Below are 18,761 nucleotides of genomic sequence, written 5' to 3' on the forward strand. Positions count from 1 at the left end.
TTGCTAAGATCACATCTTTGACGCAACACAATTGGTCGCTTTTATCGGACAAATTTCCCACTTTTTATGCCTAGGAAAACATTGTATGTGCATTAGTAGTCTATTATTAGTAAACGAACGATATTTGTATTCATGTGGTGACATACATATATGGATATATTTGTGTCGTCCGCTTTTTTTGAATTATTCATTATCTGTAGGTATAGGCATAGCATTACCTACATTAACCAACCTAAGCGATTATTAGATAAAGGCAGAAAAACCATGATGAGTTAAAAAAAACATTGTTTAGTCATTAGTATAGATATAATAAAAATAAGTTAATAAATATTATAACAGAACCTTGTCAATTAATGTCAAACTTTAAATGTATATGTAAAAAAGAAAATTTATTATATTTTTCACTATTATTGTTAAGATAATTAATTTAATTATCATTTATTGCACTGATTCCATTTGTCATAATTACAATCAAATCTTTTGGAGTATTAATTACTTTTGCTGGCCAGATACTCGTCATTTTTCAATGTATTGGTTTAATTTATAGTAACCGTATGTTCATCATCATTTTCTTCAATTGTATCATTTGCAACTGCATTTTTTTCATCTGTATATTCTAATGGTACATTAATGGATGTTATTGAGTTCTGTACCACTGTAACATGTGTAATAATAATAATAATAATAATAATAATAATAATAATAATAATAATAACAACATAATGAACATACACCCTGGATGTCTATAGAGGAAAATGAAGTAGGAGGCTTGGAACCAATGCCTAATGTTACGATTAATCTGGAAGATGTTAAACTTGCTATTGACAGAACCTTAAACTGGAAAGCACCAGGCCCAGATAAAGTACATAATTATTGGTTAAAATACTTACCATCTACACACCAAACTCTTGCTAATATATTCGATAGATTAATTAAAGAACCGGAAAATACACCATTGTTTCTCACGCAAGGTATAACATATCTTAAACCGAAAGATACAGATCATTTAAATCCGTCGAAATACAGACCAATTACATGTTTAGCTACGATCTATAAATTGTTAACATCTATTATCGCACATAAAATAGGACGGCATATAACACACAACAATATTATACACGAGGAACAGAAGGGTTCCTGTAAAGGTTCAAGAGGCTGTAAAGAACAACTGATAATTGACACCGAAATCCATTTTCAAGTAAAACAAAAACATAGAAATCTACACTACGCTTATATTGATTACCAGAAGGCCTATGATAGTGTCCCACATTCCTGGCTTATATACATATTAAAATTATACAAAATTGATGACCAAATAATAAACTTTTTGAAATATACAATGACCACATGGAACACCATTTTGCAAATAGCTACAAAAAATTCAACTATTAAATCTACTCCAATTAAAATAGCTCGAGGTATTTTTCAGGGTGACTCGTTGAGCCCACTCTGGTTTTGCCTCGCAATAAATCCCTTATCTAGGATATTAAATAACACAGGATATGGATATACTATAAGCCGGGAAATAAAAACTAAAATCACGCATTTATTATATATGGATGACATAAAACTATATGCAACCAATAGACAACAATTAGATTATCTTCTCAAATTAACAGAATTATTTAGTACGGATATTAAAATGAGGTTTGGTACTGAAAAATGCAAAATAAATTCAATTGTTAAAGGACACTATAAACAGACACAACCACATTATGTACAGTCACTACAGGAAATAATAGACAGTATGAATTATAAAGAGACGTATAAATATCTGGGCTATGTACAACATACTACTATAGATCACACACAAGTAAAATCTGATTTAATATTGAAATATAAGCAACGTCTCTGCGAAATATTTAGAACTCTTCTCTCAGCCAGAAATAAAACAAAGGCCATAAATACTTATGCAATACCAGTACTTACCTATTCATTTGGTATAATTAATTGGACAGACATGGATCTTGATGCTATTAACACAATTACAAGATCTGTATCACGTAAACATAACCAACATCATATACACTCTTCGGTCGAACGTTTTACATTAAACCGAAAAATGGGTGGCCGAGGGATTATAGACATCAAAAATTTACATTACTCCCAAGTTGAAAATCTACGTACATACTTCCAACAACATTCCAACACCAGTAAGTTGCATAAGGCAATCATATCTATGTCGACATCTGGAACTGCACTACAACTTAATAACGATCAGTTTAAACCCTTAGATAAAATCATAACACCAGAACAGAAAATAGAAAACTGGAAAAGGAAACAACTCCATGGAAAATATCCCTGTCAGCTAGATCAACCCCATATTGATAAGGATGCATCGAATACATGGCTCACACGAGGAAATATATACCCAGAGACAGAAGGTTTCATGATCGCTATACAAGATCAGATAATAAACACACGTAACTATGCAAAATATATAATTAAAGATAATACTGTTCAGAGTGATAAATGTAGATTATGTAATAATTGGTCAGAAACAATAAATCATATAACAGGAGGTTGTCCCGTATTGGCTAATAAAGAGTACGTACAGAGGCATGACAACGTTGCAAAATTAATTCATCAGGAACTTGCACTCAAAAACAAACTTATAACAACCAAAACACCATATTATAAATATACACCTACAGCAGTTCTTGAAAATGAAGACACTAAGCTGTACTGGAACCGTGATATTATCACCGACAAATCAATAATTTCTAATAGACCTGATATAACACTTATATATAAGAATCTAAAAACAACTTACCTCTTAGATATATCCATCCCAAATACTGAAAACCTGAAACAAAAACACAACGAGAAAATACAAAAATACTTACCTCTGTCAGAAGAAATTAAAGACATGTGGCACCAAACTTCCGTTGTAATTATCCCTATTATTTTATCATCCACTGGAGTGATCCCAAAAACATTGCATTCGTCATTACATCAACTGCAATTAAGGAAATTTAGCTACATTGAACTACAGAAATCCACTATATTGGATACGTGTTCAATAGTTAGGAAATTTTTAAACAGCCCAGTAAACAATGTCTAAAGATTCAATTGTGTGAACATGTGACTTGGTTATATAAGCCCGTCCTTGTGATCACTATAAAACAACCGATATTTATATTGTGAAACGGTGGAAATAATAATAATAATAATAATAATAATAACATCACCATACCGCATGACGAGAACCTCGTGAAAGCCGAAACTGAGAAAAAGAGAAAGTACCTCGACCTGGCTCACGAGGTGACCGAAATGTGGGGGGTGATGTCCACCGAAATCATTCCAATCGTTATGTCGGTGAACGGTCTTATCCCAACCAGTCTGGAACAACATCTCAGACGGTTGGGATTCCGGGGCGGTTCACTCCCGGGAAGGATGCAGAAAGCGGTGCTGTTAGATTCTGCCCGCATTGTACGCCGGTTTCTGTCCCTGGGGCCCTGAACCCCGGCCGACTGTGCTTCTGCCGGGGGTATGTTGCCATCTCCTCTCCTTAAGAGGGGAGATGAGAATTTTTGGATAATAATAATAATAATTTATTTGCTTAAAAAAACACAGTATAAAAGATGGTAATTAAAACTTAGTATCATGTGTTTTGCCATAGTAATGGCATGCAAAATAGTATTGTTTAAAATTATGCATAATTAACTATACAGAAAGAAATAATAATAATAATTATAATAATAGTTAAATAGGTTCTCTCTAGTCGGTATTTATACATTGTTAAAAAATATTGTTTAAACTGTAAAATTCCTTATTTTTTAACCATTCTCGTAATGTCTTCTTAAATAATATTTTCTTATTCGTCTTTAATGTCTCAGGAATGCAATTATAAATTCTTATACACATATTTTCACAGTTTTTTGTGTACTGTGTCATTGTATGGGTTTTAGCAAGTACCAATCTATTAGGATTTCTGGTATTTCTTGGATAAATGTCCTTTGCTTTCGTAAATGAATTTAAATTTTGTTTTACAAAAACAGCTACCTCATATATATAAAGCGATGGAAGTGTCAGTAGTCCAAGTTCTCTGAAACGTGTTCGACATGACTCGTACGGTGCAAGACCACACAATGCTCTAATACACTTTTTTTGAGCAATGAATGCCCTATTAATATTTGTACCATTTCCCCATATTAATAGTCCATAACGCAGTACAGATTCCACGTATGCATGATATGCAGTAAGTGCAGTCTTTCTGTTCGTTATGTTTTTAACACGCTTCATTGCATATATAAACTTATTAATTTTGTTACTAATATTTTCGATTTGTTTTGTCCAATTAAGTTGTTGATCTATCATTATACCCAAAAATTTTGTTTCATTAACTGATTCAATTTGTATATTTCTGTAGTTAACATTAAGATGACAGATTTCATTTTTCAATTTATTAAAATTAATATAATTAGTTTTATTTACATTTATTGTCAAATTATTCATGTCAAGCCATTTAATTATTAGGGTTATAGTTTCATTTATATCAATTTCGTGGTCTTTCAATGTTTTATATTTTTTATCAGTAGTTACTATAATAGAAATGTCATCTGCAAAGACAATGCATTTATTTGTAGTTATTTCAATTAAATCATTAATATACAGTAAGAATAGTATGGGCCCCAATATACTTCCTTGTGGAACTCCATATTTATTTGATCTGTATCCAGAAGAATAAGGTGTGACAATATTATATTTATCCAATTTTGTGATTGTTACACATTGTTTTCTATTGTTAAGATAAGAAGCTATCCAATCCAGGACAAGGCCTCTTATTCCAACGTTTACCAGTTTATTCAACAATACTTTGTGGGATACACAATCGAAAGCTTTTGAAAGATCGAAAAATACAGCTGTAGTGTATTTTTTGTCGTTTATATTTGTCAAAATTGTTTTTATGAGAGAAAATGAGGCAAGTGTTGTCGACTTATTTTTTTGGAACCCATATTGGTCTTTTGAAATTATTTCATATTTGTTACAGAAATCCATTAATCGCGTCAACATGCATTTTTCAAAGATCTTTGAGAAAATTGGTATTAATGTGATTGGACGATAATTTGCCATATCATCTTTATTACTTTTCTTATAAAGGGGTTTTACTATGGATGCTTTTAAAAGCTCAGGGAACGTTCCGCTTGAGAAAGATAAATTAATTAGGTGAGTTAAAACATCTATTATCTCGTCGATGCTGTCTTTTATTATTTTTGTACATATTTCATCATATCCTTCAGAATTTGTATTATTTAATGATAAAACCTGTCTTTTCACTTCGTTCTGTGAAACTGGTTTTAGAAACATTGAGTGACTCACAGTTCGTTTAGAGTTCATTTTATAATGTTCCTCTTTGTATCCATTTGTTATGTCAATAAAATGGTTGTTGAAAGCTGTGGCTATGTCTGTAGGTTTTGTCAATACTTTATTACTAGTCTTTAAAATATTTATATTATTATCACATGTAAATCATAGTGTTATTGTAGGATACTTATGGTATCATTACGTAGTATAAAATAAGTCGCTATCGTTGTCTGTCACTATGTATGCTTGAATCTTTAAATTATGCAACGGATTTTGATGCGGTTTTTTTGATACATAGAGTAATTATAGAGGAAGGTTTATATATATAATACATGTACACCCGTGCAAAGCCGGGGCGAGTAGCTAGGATTACATATATGGATCAACTGTCATTAGTTGATCCTATATCCTGCAAAATATGATTATTATCAGATACAGTTGTGCCGAGTATATTTCAGAATGTAGCATATGAAATTAGTGTTTACAATTATGTGGTTAAGGTCGTAATTACAATAACAAATAAGTGAGTCTAAGGAATTCGTCGGATTAACACCAGCGAAACCACATCGCACTACCCCCTGAAACTGAAATACGACCCTGATCATCCGGACGAATGGTGGTCATTCACTGTGCGTTATTCCAGAAGTTTTTTGCCACGCAATACCACATTGTGGAATCATCTTCCAGTAATCTCAAAAAAAAACAGTTTAAGTTTTGAAATCTCTTTTTAGTTTCTTTCAAATTAAGAAAAAACTACTGCAAGAATATTATGTTATTTTTTAATACTTTAGTTAATGTCGTAGAGACTTACTGTAACATTTCAGAAAGAAGTAGCATTTCTAAAAAGTTATTGACGTGGGTACCTCAGTCTGCAGTAGTATATAGGTCGCAGTACTTAACAATAGCCCAAAGAACCCTAAAAATAAACTCATTTAGTTGGGTGATTAGCTTGTTTACCACTTTAATTACAAAGGAATAAAAGAATTATACTGGAGCAGACTAAAAACCAAAAGAAAAAAAAAGTAAAAGATCTAGATCGAACTCCTAGTGGTGCCCTCAGACTAAAGTCGTATCCGTCAAGCAGGAGTTGGCCTTCAGCCGCTCCGTAAGTCCTTACGCGGGTTTGGAGTGCTATCTGCACTCGCCCCCTAACGTCCGGTGAAGCTGTAAAGGCCAGCTGCGGCCAACAGCATTAGAGTAGTCCGACACCTTTTAACGTGACGTATTTTGTCGAGACTAAAAGTTGGTTGGCCAGCACATTAGGATGATTTACTAGCCGTGTCTTGTATTTGGAGCAGCAGTATTTTATCTCTTTGGTTGTGTTTGTATTGAGATACTCATAAATCTCAGATATTTTTGCAAATCAAGGCGCATTTATTTGTGTTAAGACTCGGTTAATAATTTAAATACTGTTTCAAGATATTATTTTAAACCCTTTGTTATTATGCTTATGTTAAAGTTACCAGCTGAACCCCATAGTTGTATGCCGTAAGACCAAATTAATTTTAATATAGAGTTGTAGAGGAGAAGTTTGTTGTTAAGACATGGAAAGACTTTTACAGAAGAAATAGATAACTTTATTCATAAGGCAAAATAGTTACAGAATAGAAGAAGAATACTGACATTTTTGTATAAAATATTTTCTATATATATATTAATAAACAAGAAAAAAAAACCGTACAAAAAAGGTAAATCGTGCGCACATACTTGTAGAGAACGACTACTGCAATACTATGTATTACTAATTATGAACAAACTCTAAAAAGAAGGATAATCTTAATTGTACTCGTATTAGTGTTTTATATGATCAGCAATGTTTTCACCAATTCTGCATTGATTTGATTTTGCAATCGATGGACTCTCGCATATAGAACTTAATATTTATTACCTTTTTCCCGAGGTAAACTTTACGCAAAGTCACCTTCGTCGATACCTACTCGTCTACTTTCACCTTTCTACTTTAGGCATGAAGAAGCTTGCTTTATTTAATATTAAGTTTTTAAAGATATACAGTCCAAACCAAATTTATTTATTTACTAGCTCACCCGGCGAATTTCGTATCGCCTAACTGTCGATTCTTTATTTTTTAGTTTATTTAATACTTATTCTGCTATTTGGGCCGTCAGGTCGAAAATTATGAAACAACTAAAATTATATTAATAGTCAATAAAAAAATACAATTTCACTTTCTTTTTATTATGGTGTCGACTTATTATATTTTATTTTTACTTATTCGAAATTTAGTTTAAATTTATTTTTATTGTAGTACTTTATGATACACGATATTTTTTTACAATACACTCTAGATAGAAAGTCAAAAATATTACAGAGCAAGTTCTCTGTTACCAGTGCCGGATAACGACTACAAGGCAAGGCAATTCTCCACAAGAAATCAATCTATTCTTAGTAGTTCTCGAGATTAGCGCTTACCAACATATTTAGCGATTCATTTTTATATTATAGATGTTATTATAGTTTATATTGTTTCAATACCTTTAAAGTGCATATGAAAAAAAATTGTCACAATAAATTTATATCCAAACATTATTTTATTCAAAACATACAGTGTTTATATTTATTGTTTTATATTTATCTAGTGCGATTTCCACGTAAAAGAATGTAATTGAAATGTACATAATTTACGTCAACTACACATATTTACGTATTTCATTGACGGAAATATAGGTTTTCCTCATTATTGTTGTTCCGATATGTATATGTATATATATGTCTACTACGTAGATTATCTTATTATCAAAATACCACAAAACTACGTAGACAAAAATAATATATAATGAAATAATGTCATCTAGGGTAAATAACAATCGATTACCAAATTTCAATAACGTTGAAGAAAAACAATAAATATCTACACAGTATTTCTCATCAACACTACACTGTTTTAATTTTTTTGTCGGTTTTTTCCACTTGGAAACATTATGTCAACGAGATATTTATTGTGTTAATACTATTTAAGCTCCTAAAAATCTTATATTTATTCATGTAGGTCTATTACAGACTCTTATGATATGATTATTCTGCCACCAATAGTAATGAGATGAAGAAAGAGGCCGGGAACAAGGAGGGAGCGGGCTGTTCTCTCTCTGTTCGAGGCGACCGAGACGACGAGACGTGAATGTACAGCGACGCCATTTATGTGGAGTGTAATTTGAAAAAGGAATAAAATAAAAGTACTGCTGCATCGACATATCATTTCTGAAACTTCCCAATAATAGGAACCGTTACCATTTACCATCAAGAGGGTATTGACCTTGCTTACTATACTAATTAATTGTTAATTTTATAAAAAAAAATTGAAATATTTAGAAGAAACAATCTCATCATACGTTAACTGTAACAGTTTTTGAAATGTTCTTAACTTTCTGGACATTTAGCTTTATTACACATTTATACAGTAACTTTATAAATTACAACCTAAGTGTTATTCTCATATAAAACAAGAGCTATATTTCTGTGCTGTTTTACCAGAAACCGTTTAGTAGTTGTTACGTGAAACAGCAACTTACATTGAAGAAACTTTTGCGTTTATAATAGGTAAGTATAATATACTCTAGTTACAGTATACGAGCAGAAAAAGGTAATAATGAGGTAATTGAAACTACTGCTTCGTTATTTGTACGTATAATAAAGAATTAATATATGAAGTAAACACTTATAAACATTAAAATACAAAGAATATTCATTACATATGTCCTAGTTACCGTATAATAAATTACACTATCTTTTATTTCACTGGTTCATTAATTTATTAATTCAATAACATTATGACAATACCATTACAGAAACTCAAATTGATATTGTAACTCAGTATATAATAGATATAATGTACAAGTTGACTATACATAATTTAAACATAATAAAAATTTAAGATATATTTTAATTATTTATGTGATTTTCAGCAAATTACTGTCGAAAATATGAATATCACTCCAGATATTGCTATTTTTGACTGATTTATTACTATTATTATATTTTAATAATTTTTAGTGTATTGGTTACATCAGCTGTTGCTACATTTTCGTCATACTTCACAGTACTTGTTTCATTTTTCACCACAACCTCATCATCATTCTCTGTAACTACACCATTTGTTAGCGCTGATTTATTTTCATCTGTATATCCTAATAGTATGTTATTGGGTGCTACTGGAGTCTGTGAGATCATCATAACATTAATATTATTATTCGGCACAAGTTTATCATCTGTATTCCCTGCTAAAACCTTATTTGGTACAGTATCTGTAGTTCTATGATCCATTGGCATATTATTCAGGTATAATGAATCATGTGCTTTTGTCATCATGTTATAATTATTGTTCAGCCCTGAATACATTGGCATACTTGGTATATTATTATAATATTGCATCATATTTATATCATTTTGCAAATTCATAGGACTTGTGGGTGCAAAGTATGGTATCAATGGTAAATTATATGCGCCCATCATAGATTGTGGATAAACTTGTGGTTGTTGGTTTCGCTGAATAAATGGAAGTATTACATGTGCTGGATCACTAAAATGGATACGCAGACAAGTATTAATTTTCATTCTTAGATCCTTCAAAAGGTTTAAAATAATAAACACAGAAATTACAAAAATATTCAGAAAGTGAAACTCAAAAATCACAATGATTACTAAAAGGTTGTTCAATAGCGAAAAGAAGGCAAACTCTTGTTAAACATTAATTGTTCTGTCATGTGTTTTGCCATTTCAAATATCAATGAAAAATTTAATAACAATCGGCCACCAATAAAATTATTAAAATTAAGTATATATATATATTTTAGTGGCATCTACATTAATGAAGGTAAGTATATATGTATATTGTTTTGTTTTTATTTTTATTAAATATTGTTTATTGTGCTATTTTGTATACATATTCAGTTCTATCTTACCTTTGATCACTTACTGGAGCTTGTCGTGTTAAATTCTCAATACTTTCGTTTTCTTTATCCGATGGTTCAGAAGGAACGTTCTGAGATGATATCATGTTATTTCTATACATATAAGGATAATATTGATTCTGCATACTGGAATAAATTATTGATATCAAATATTTAATAATATTTCAGAATGTGTTAAAAAATTAAATTAGTCTTTACATCTATTAGAATAGTAAACAAGTGTATTTTATGTCCTATGTAATTTTATGTCCTACCTATCACTATCTAGTTCTAAGACAAAATAATATTTCCAATTAGATTAGAATAAATTTATTACATCCTACACCACAATCAACGATAACTAAACAAAATTTATTTTTGCATTTAAGTTTTAATTTCATTGAAGCCTGAAAAAAAATCAGCTGTAAACTTTTTATATTTACTAATTTTGGAAAGTATCCATCTAATTCGAATAATTATTTTTAAATTGTGTAATCCTTAAAGGGAAGGCTTTAAATAACAGTTATGTAAAACTAGTAAAGCCCGCGACTTCGTCCATTTGAAGTAGTAATACCAGTAGTACTATTAACTATAATTAAAGTGACAGAATAATACAATTATTTAATTAACAATTATCGAATGCGTATTGAAAATAAAACTAAATCATTTATTATTCCTTCTCAAGAGATCATATCTAGCCGTTTTCTTTATTAATAACAAATTCTGTGAAAGTTTCATTATAATACCTCCAGGTATTGGTAAGTGAATTTCTAACAAAGAAAAGGACTGTGATTTTAAGACTCTATATGTATAAATAATAAACAACATACCCATTGTAATTCCATTGAGGATATTGACCATAAGGTTGATACCCGTTAGGTGGATTCCACCACCCAAATCTTAATCTGAAACACATACAAGTACCTATAGGAAAACATAGTTTATTTTATTTTATTATACTAATATTGATCATAAAATACAAAATTATTAGTCTGTTGGTGTTTTATAGGATACACTTTCCGAGTGCGCACAGGAGTTGCATAATTATCTTCCCCTTTTTATCGCCGAACTATTAGGACTTCATCAGTAGGTCACGTCGTGGAAATTCCACTTATTCGCACGAAGCGGTTAGCGTATATTTTCTAACTAGCTGTTCTAACTAATGACTTCGTCCGGGTAGAATTTAACTTTATTTTACTAAATAAAAATAATAAAAGATTTTTTCTAAAATAAAAGTAGTCTAAGTGACTCCTTATTACATTGGCTACCTGCCAAAAAAAATCCGACAAAATCGGTTCAGCCATTTCAGAGATTAGCCGGAATAAACAAACAGACAGACAGACAAAAATTGGAAAAAATGTTATTTTGGTATTTATGTATGTACCATATTTATATTCATATGCATGTAGTAAATAACGGTTATTTCGATATTACAAACAGTTACTCCAATTTTTTTTATATGTATAGATATGCACTGCCAAAGAGTAGAACAGACTTCCAGCTTTCTTTTTCCCAAAGAAATACATACAACCCATTCTTCAAGTCTATGGTGAGAGATAACTTCTAGGCAAGCACGCTACATCCTAGGTCTTGCCATCGTTTTCCATCAGACGAGGTAAGAGCAACCGTACCCATTAAAAAAATGCATTAATGTCTCTATCTATCTTCTCAGATACTGCATAGAAATTATATTTTCCTGTAACAAGTAAAAAGTATCGGACCTCTGAATTTGTGAAAGAAACTGCACGGTAAATTTATTTCAAAACAAGGTAAACGAAACCATTCTTAGGAATGGTTTAGTTTACCTTGTTTTGAAATTGTGATGGGTATTAGTACCCATCACTATAAACCTAATTAAAAAAAATAAACATACGAAACATATCATATCTTTCTTCTTAATTACTATGGTCACTCGGTTCATTTTTGTTTGAGATCCATGTTCTATTCACCGGAAAGTGAGTGAGAAAAAAAATTGAATCACAAACTTTTAGATTTGAACTTAGGGTCATAATACTCTCAAAAACATAAAAGTGACGTTTAGGCAAAAATGAATTAGGAATACGTTATGGGTGGGGGATAATTGCGGGAGTGATAATTGTTAATGAGTAGTTGAATATTGTGACTTGAGATAGCCACTTTTTTCATAGTATATGGGCAAAACAGCTTACAGTATAGCTGAGTGAAAGTGATTACCGCCGCCCATGAGTAGCAATACGCAAAACCATTGTAATTGAAGTGTGTCTTTAACAAGGGCTGGGTGGTCACGAAGACTATAGTGAGGAGGATAGATTTCCGGAAACTTGACTCACAATGGGAAATGCGTTATGACTTAATGCCGACATTCTGAAGGGGAGTGGAATTTCCAGTGCGAGCGGGACGCCATGTGCTGCAGAATCACACGTGTTTATACAGCATGCTCTACTTTTTGAAACCTACTATTATATATATACATATATCGCCAATATTGATCATGTCCTTGATAATAGCTTAATTAATAAATAAATAATATATTTACCCGAAGTTGTTAATATTGTCTACGGCACTAACAGTATCGCTTACACCTCTCAGTGATTTGAAGCCAAACCTTGTAGTACTCATAGCAGGTTGAAATTTATCCTCTATTTTGGCTTTGTAGACATCCTTTATAGAATTCGTTGCAGATTTTAATTTATCCTTTGATTTGTTCAACCAAGACTGAAATATAAATTACAAAATAATAGAAAAAATACCTTCATGACAGACACATTGGTAGTGTTTTTTTTTTTTTTTGTATGTATACCTCGGCGTGGTGCGGTCCATGGCCCTGTACGGGGCCCCCATCTGGGGGCCCTAGGTAGAGAGTGTGGCCTCATTCTGTTAAAATAGGCCACACGGAATGATAAACATTAGCGGCGGGTCTGCTGGCGGGGTCTCCTCCGTGGGTTTATAATTCGCGGTTAGGCATGAGATTGGAGCGCGGAGGTCCGACTTTCGGCGGATCCTCAGGATCAGGTGGAGAGAAAGGCTGGCCAGTCCATCGGCCGGCCTGAGGACCGTCGAGGCTGTCCGTCCCATCCTCAAAAGGTGGATGAATAGGAGATGGCCACTGACGTACCGCATGACGCAGATACTGTCCGGGCACGGCTGCTTCGGGCGGTATGGCGAGGAAGGAGCCGACGACCGGCTGCCACGAGTGCGGAGGTGTTGAGGACACGGCGCAACACACGCTGGACGAATGTCCAGCGTTCGAGAGTGAGCGCCGTGTCCTCACACGAATAGTGGGGGACGATCTCTCGCTGCCGAATTTAGTTTGGAGGATGGTCAGTAGCGAGAGATCGTGGCTGGCGGTGAGCTCCTTCTGCGAGGAAGTTATCTATCAGCTCGTCCCGCTTCCCTCCGCCGCAGAAGAGCCAGGCCTAGAGGTGGGGACGTATCCAACTCCGCCCCCTCTATCCCCCACTGGGGCCGGGAGTAACCAAAGGCCCCGGAGGAAATGTGCGCGTGTACCCACACGCCTCCACAATGGAGTAGGGCGAAATAGGGCGCCCTAACCACAAAACGAGATGGGGCCTGCCCTACAACAAGGGCGGGCCGTCGCCGTATATATCTCGTAGGTACACCGTGTGGTTTTTAGTGAGTCAAGTCTCACACACCACCTCGCCATCCCTCCGGCGAGGTGACGGTCTTTTGAAGATTTTCCACACGTTAAAAAAAAAAAAAAAAGTTATTCATTCATACATTAACAGAATGACCACAGGGTCACCTGATGGTAACCATCCGTAAATATATATCCGACTTTATCAATCACAATATATATACAAATATATATAGAATAGCTATAATATATAAATATATATATATAAGATTAAATAAGACAGCCTGGTTTCTGAAATATATCCATTCAGGAGAATCCATGCAAATGACTTCGTACATGGTTTATCTCAGTAAGGTATTAACAGGAGAATAGTGTTGTTTTTTTTAATATAGTGTAAAGACACTGCCACTATTGAAACCGAAACAGACTGTTCACAAAATACCTAAGACTGTTATGGTCTAATGTTAAGAACTTATACTTACTCAAAAACAAACGTTATTATATCAAATTTCTAAAGATACATTTTATTAAATTACAATTAGATTTAATCTTGACATTTTATTTATATTTACTTTTATGTACAAGTCATATTAATTAATTAAAAATATGTTGCCATCGTTATCTCACTGAGAAACTAGATGGCGTTGTAGAAATTGAAATATGGTTTAGCGGGAACAATATACTTCTGTCACATATACATGAACCTCTTAGCAAATTGCAAGGTCTCCTCGGTTCGATATTGTGATATATGGCACTAAAATATGGTACAAACAATTCGCTTAATCACTACGATAATGGTGTGACAATTCACACAGCGCCACCTAGTCCCAAGTTAAGCAGAGCATATATAATATGCGAGTGCCTACAGATGATATAATACGTAAATACTTTTTTTAATAATGTACATAGAAAACATCCAGACAATGAAATTCATAATTACAAATGTTTGCACAGTGCGTGGACTGGAACCCACGACCTTCGAAATTAAAGCATGTGCTAAACCTCTAAAGGTGTGAGAACCCTCCTTTTTGCCAAATTGAATGATAATGTACTAATTAAATTACCATTTCATACTTACTAATGTTTCAGGCTTTGTTGCAGGTACATCCTCAGGCTTGGTATAGTCTGCTTTCTGAACAACAGAAGCATGCAGAGATGGGGGATTCTACAAAATAATATATATATTAATATATAAACAACTACTTATTTATTATATTATATTTGTATTCATACAAAATTCTTAAAAAGGTAATTGAAGAACATTTATTTAAAAGAGTTACACGCAAGTTTCTTGCTCTTTCTTTATATCATGAGGTACCGTTCCGAATGAGTGGTAAAACAAAAAAATGACTAAAGATAACTAATGAATAAACATCATTTCTATTTCTATTTCTATTGGTTTTTATAGATAAAATATGTGTATATTTATGTCCTATCATTTCTTTTCGGTTTCGGTTACTCAGAAAGGGCCGCTAGCATTGTAACATATTACATATAACTAATTGATCACGCGAGATACTATTTCTGAAAGAGATTTTTTTATGACATTAAATAAAAATCCCGTGCATGAACAACAATTACCATGCACGATCTCATTCAAGTGATCGTTTAGTGCGGATTTGCTCAGTAAATATGATTTAACAGTTATTTTGAATTTATTTAGGGGTAATTCCGGTATGTGATGTTGTATATTATTGTAAATTTTTATACCTATAAAAGTATAATATTTTATATCCATAAAAGACCTATTGCCTTTTTCTAAACGATACTTGGGATGGAGATATAATATCTACTTTATACTTACATTTATATTAGGCTTCATTACCGGTGCATAATGTTTGGTAAAAACTCGTGGACGATGATAGTGTGACACCCCCTGAGTGCAAGAAACAAAATAAAAATCCTGTGTATAAATGCATAAAATAAAATTCATTCTTATTTCTGTGTTATATTTTTTTTATCTTTATACTCCTATAATCCAATACTTAACTCACTTTACATAAATACATCTTCTAACCAATTGCGTCTATATCTATTACTGATAAGATATGACTGATTATTAGTAATAGATTATGTAATTGGTAAAATTAAGATAATAAATATTTATTATTTAACATATTTATATCTCTCGAAGTTTCGACGTTGCACTAGGCATGGCCAGGTGCTGCCTAGAGTACAGCGATATCAATGTTGGAAGGTGCCAGAAGATTTTTTTACTATCGTCACTTTTGTTCAAAGATCCAAAGATCGCGACGCACAGCACCTACGGAAACCATACACTTATTGACTGAATAAATCAATTAATAATAAATAAATAAATTTGTGACAGTACTGTAAAAATTTACTGCCAACTGACATTGATATTACTGTACTCCAGTCAACTCGTAACCACCGTTTTTTTAAGGGATGATAATGGAACGGTGCACTCGCTTGCGCTAACGGTATACGCAGAATGATAGAATTAGTATGAGATCAGCTCTATGAATGATAACTCATCGCAGCAAATTCACCAGGAACTTAACGTTATATTTTCAAGAGGGACCCAGAGGGGCATGGAAGTCATCCTGATACGTACGTGTACATATGTATATACGAGTACGTGGCCACTGTTAAAGCAAGGCTAGATGAAACATCGAGAGAGGTAAATTTCTTTATTTACTGAAACGTTATTTTTGGTAATAACGAAATATTAGCAGAAACACGAACGTTTAAAACCATTTCTCAGATAAATTTCCATTTCGTTTCTACACAGAATTGTAAAAATATTATTATAAAAATAAAGGTAAGTTTTAAATACAATTAGGATATTTAAAACTTATCAATAAAATTTACGTAGTCAATTTGATCCGATGTAGCCGTAAAGGCCATCTATGGCCAAGAATATTAGAATGGTTTGAAAATTAGGTTCCATCTGACACTAGCCGTAGCTGTCTTACATATACTATAGCTTTCCTCGATAAATGGGCTATCAAAAACTAAAACAATTTATAAATCGGATAAGCAGCATCGGAAGTTACCCTGAACAAGTAAACTCACAAACTTTACATCTATACAATTATAGTAGATGATACTGTATATAATATTAGTAGATGTGTAGTAGTGATGACTGACTTCAATATGTTATATATGTAATATATGTTATAAATATAATTAGCATATTACATATCTATATACATATTTTTCTTGATATTAGATAATAATATCTGTACTTATACAATATATATTCAAAAACAATACAGTAACAAATTGTATTTTATAATTTCTGATTCAAATATTTTAAATTTGTTTCGTATTTTAATGAATCTGGCAGTTTATTACATATTTTTATACGTAACATATTATAGAGATTAAATAATAATAATTATGGCGTTCATAATTCATAAGAATGAATAAAATAACTAACTAAAAAAAACTAAAACTTACTGGAAGATGTGGCACACGTTGTTTATATCTTCCTCTTGTTGCTTCAGAAACCATTAAACCGCTTACAAAAATCAATAAAAACATATATATCTTTGTAGACATTTTACTTTTATTAAATTTAATTATAATCGAATAAATTTATTAAGTTTAATATATATTTTTATTTATTTTTTGCTAATTGTTAATTCAATTGCTATAATTGAATAAATGTAATTACTGTTGTTACATGTTAGCGTTTATATAGCTTGTTGTTACAGTATCTTGTCATTTTGAATTTGAACCTTATTATATGAACACTAGAGCTAGTAGTAGTAGATTTATATTACATAATTTAATAATAACATAGTGATAATGGCATATATAGGTATAATAAATCAAAAGGAACTTACATATCAAATTAATATTAATATTTCATATATCAATTCAATGCAACATTAGTCACTTTTGTAACCTGTGTTTTAGTTAAAGTCATGTCCACAGTGACATATGTAAATGAGAAAACCCAAAATTTTGCCGAGATACCACTTACCATCAGGTATCACTTATTATCGAAACTCACTATTAACCTCATGGTACGTAGTCTGATTTCTTTATGGTAGAAAATGGTATGGTAACTAATATATCAAATAAAGAGTTTCTATTAATATTCACTGTCTTTTGCAAATATAATAGGATGTACTTATATTTGTACAAAAAGTATAACATATAATATATATTAAAATATAATTTTGTATTGTGTGCGGATAACTAAATAAATAAACTTATTCTAGAATTAAAAGTAAAAATTTATAGTAACATATTTTACATATATGGATAAATGCAATGTTAAGAAATTAATAAAACATTTATTTATATTATATTTATTTATTTATTTTAGGAAGATTAACGGTGTAATTTAAACATCGCACATACTGCCATGATGCGCTCGCCATGCTACTGCGGCTGCGCGCCGTGCAAAATTTGTGAATCTGTGGCGCGTTGCGTTTGCGCGGAAAATATTATCTACAAAATAACTTCTTCTACAGACATTCTTCAACTATTGTATTTCTGATCACTAATTTTTTTTATACTGTTATTCATTACTATATATATTCGAAATTTACTTTTATTTTAATAAACTTCTTATATACAAACAAAGCTGGCATATAAATAAAGCCCCTGATCATACCGCTAACAACCATATCTCCTACGGTCATAGGTCCCGGTCGGAAGTCGGAGAAGTACATTTACCCACTTCCATAAAAAAAAATCGATTTTATCCAAAACTACCCGGTCCGGCTGAAATGAGGATGATTCGTCCAAAATGAAATGACATAGTACGAGTGCAGATGAACAGGGGTCCAAATGAACATTCATAAGAGCCCGGCTTGGAAGAAGTGATTTTACCCACTTCTTTCGAAAAACCACTCTCATCCAAAACTGCCCGTCCGGGTGATATGAGGATGATTCGCCCAAAATGAAATGACATAGTACGAGTGCAGATGAACAGGCGTCCAAAAGAACATTCGTAAGAGCCCGGCTTGGAAGAAGTGATTTTACCCACTTCTTTCGAA

At 32.2% G+C, this 18,761-nt stretch overlaps 2 protein-coding genes across 2 annotated transcripts; both read right to left on the minus strand.

Annotated features, from left to right (window-relative positions):
* Positions 1-9,143: 9,143 nt before the first annotated feature.
* On the minus strand, positions 9,144-10,307 carry LOC131845457 (uncharacterized). Its single transcript, XM_059194522.1, has 2 exons — positions 10,224-10,307; positions 9,144-9,841 (listed from the first exon to the last, which is right to left on the minus strand). Exon 2 carries the CDS (start codon positions 9,772-9,774, stop codon positions 9,295-9,297), a length of 480 nt encoding a protein of 159 aa, XP_059050505.1. The 5' UTR covers positions 9,775-9,841; positions 10,224-10,307; the 3' UTR covers positions 9,144-9,294.
* Positions 10,308-12,128: 1,821 nt separating this feature from the next.
* LOC131845458 (uncharacterized) lies at positions 12,129-17,325 on the minus strand. The gene is made up of 4 exons (XM_059194523.1): positions 17,209-17,325; positions 15,590-15,661; positions 14,864-14,950; positions 12,129-12,905 (listed from the first exon to the last, which is right to left on the minus strand). The coding sequence occupies exons 1-4, from the start codon at positions 17,308-17,310 to the stop codon at positions 12,723-12,725; spliced, it is 444 nt and encodes a 147-aa protein (XP_059050506.1). The 5' UTR covers positions 17,311-17,325; the 3' UTR covers positions 12,129-12,722.
* Between the last annotated feature and the right edge of the window lie 1,436 nt (positions 17,326-18,761).

Source organism: Achroia grisella, unplaced genomic scaffold, assembly GCF_030625045.1.
Source record: "Achroia grisella isolate CSIRO2021 unplaced genomic scaffold, CSIRO_AGI_Agris_v1 utg474, whole genome shotgun sequence".
NCBI lineage: Eukaryota > Metazoa > Arthropoda > Insecta > Lepidoptera > Pyralidae > Achroia > Achroia grisella.

What these genes read in the sequence shown, in the direction of transcription:
- LOC131845457 (XM_059194522.1), bottom strand. Translation starts at nt 9,774, where the DNA reads ATGATGGGCGCATATAATTTACCATTGATACCATACTTTGCACCCACA.
- LOC131845458 (XM_059194523.1), bottom strand. Translation starts at nt 17,310, where the DNA reads ATGTCTACAAAGATATATATGTTTTTATTGATTTTTGTAAGCGGTTTA. An exon ending in AACGTGTGCCACATCTTCCA is followed by an intron (nt 15,662 to 17,208) that starts GTAAGTTTTAGT and finishes TCTTGCACTCAG; the next exon opens with GGGGTGTCACACTATCATCG. An exon ending in TAATGAAGCCTAATATAAAT is followed by an intron (nt 14,951 to 15,589) that starts GTAAGTATAAAG and finishes ATTATTTTGTAG; the next exon opens with AATCCCCCATCTCTGCATGC.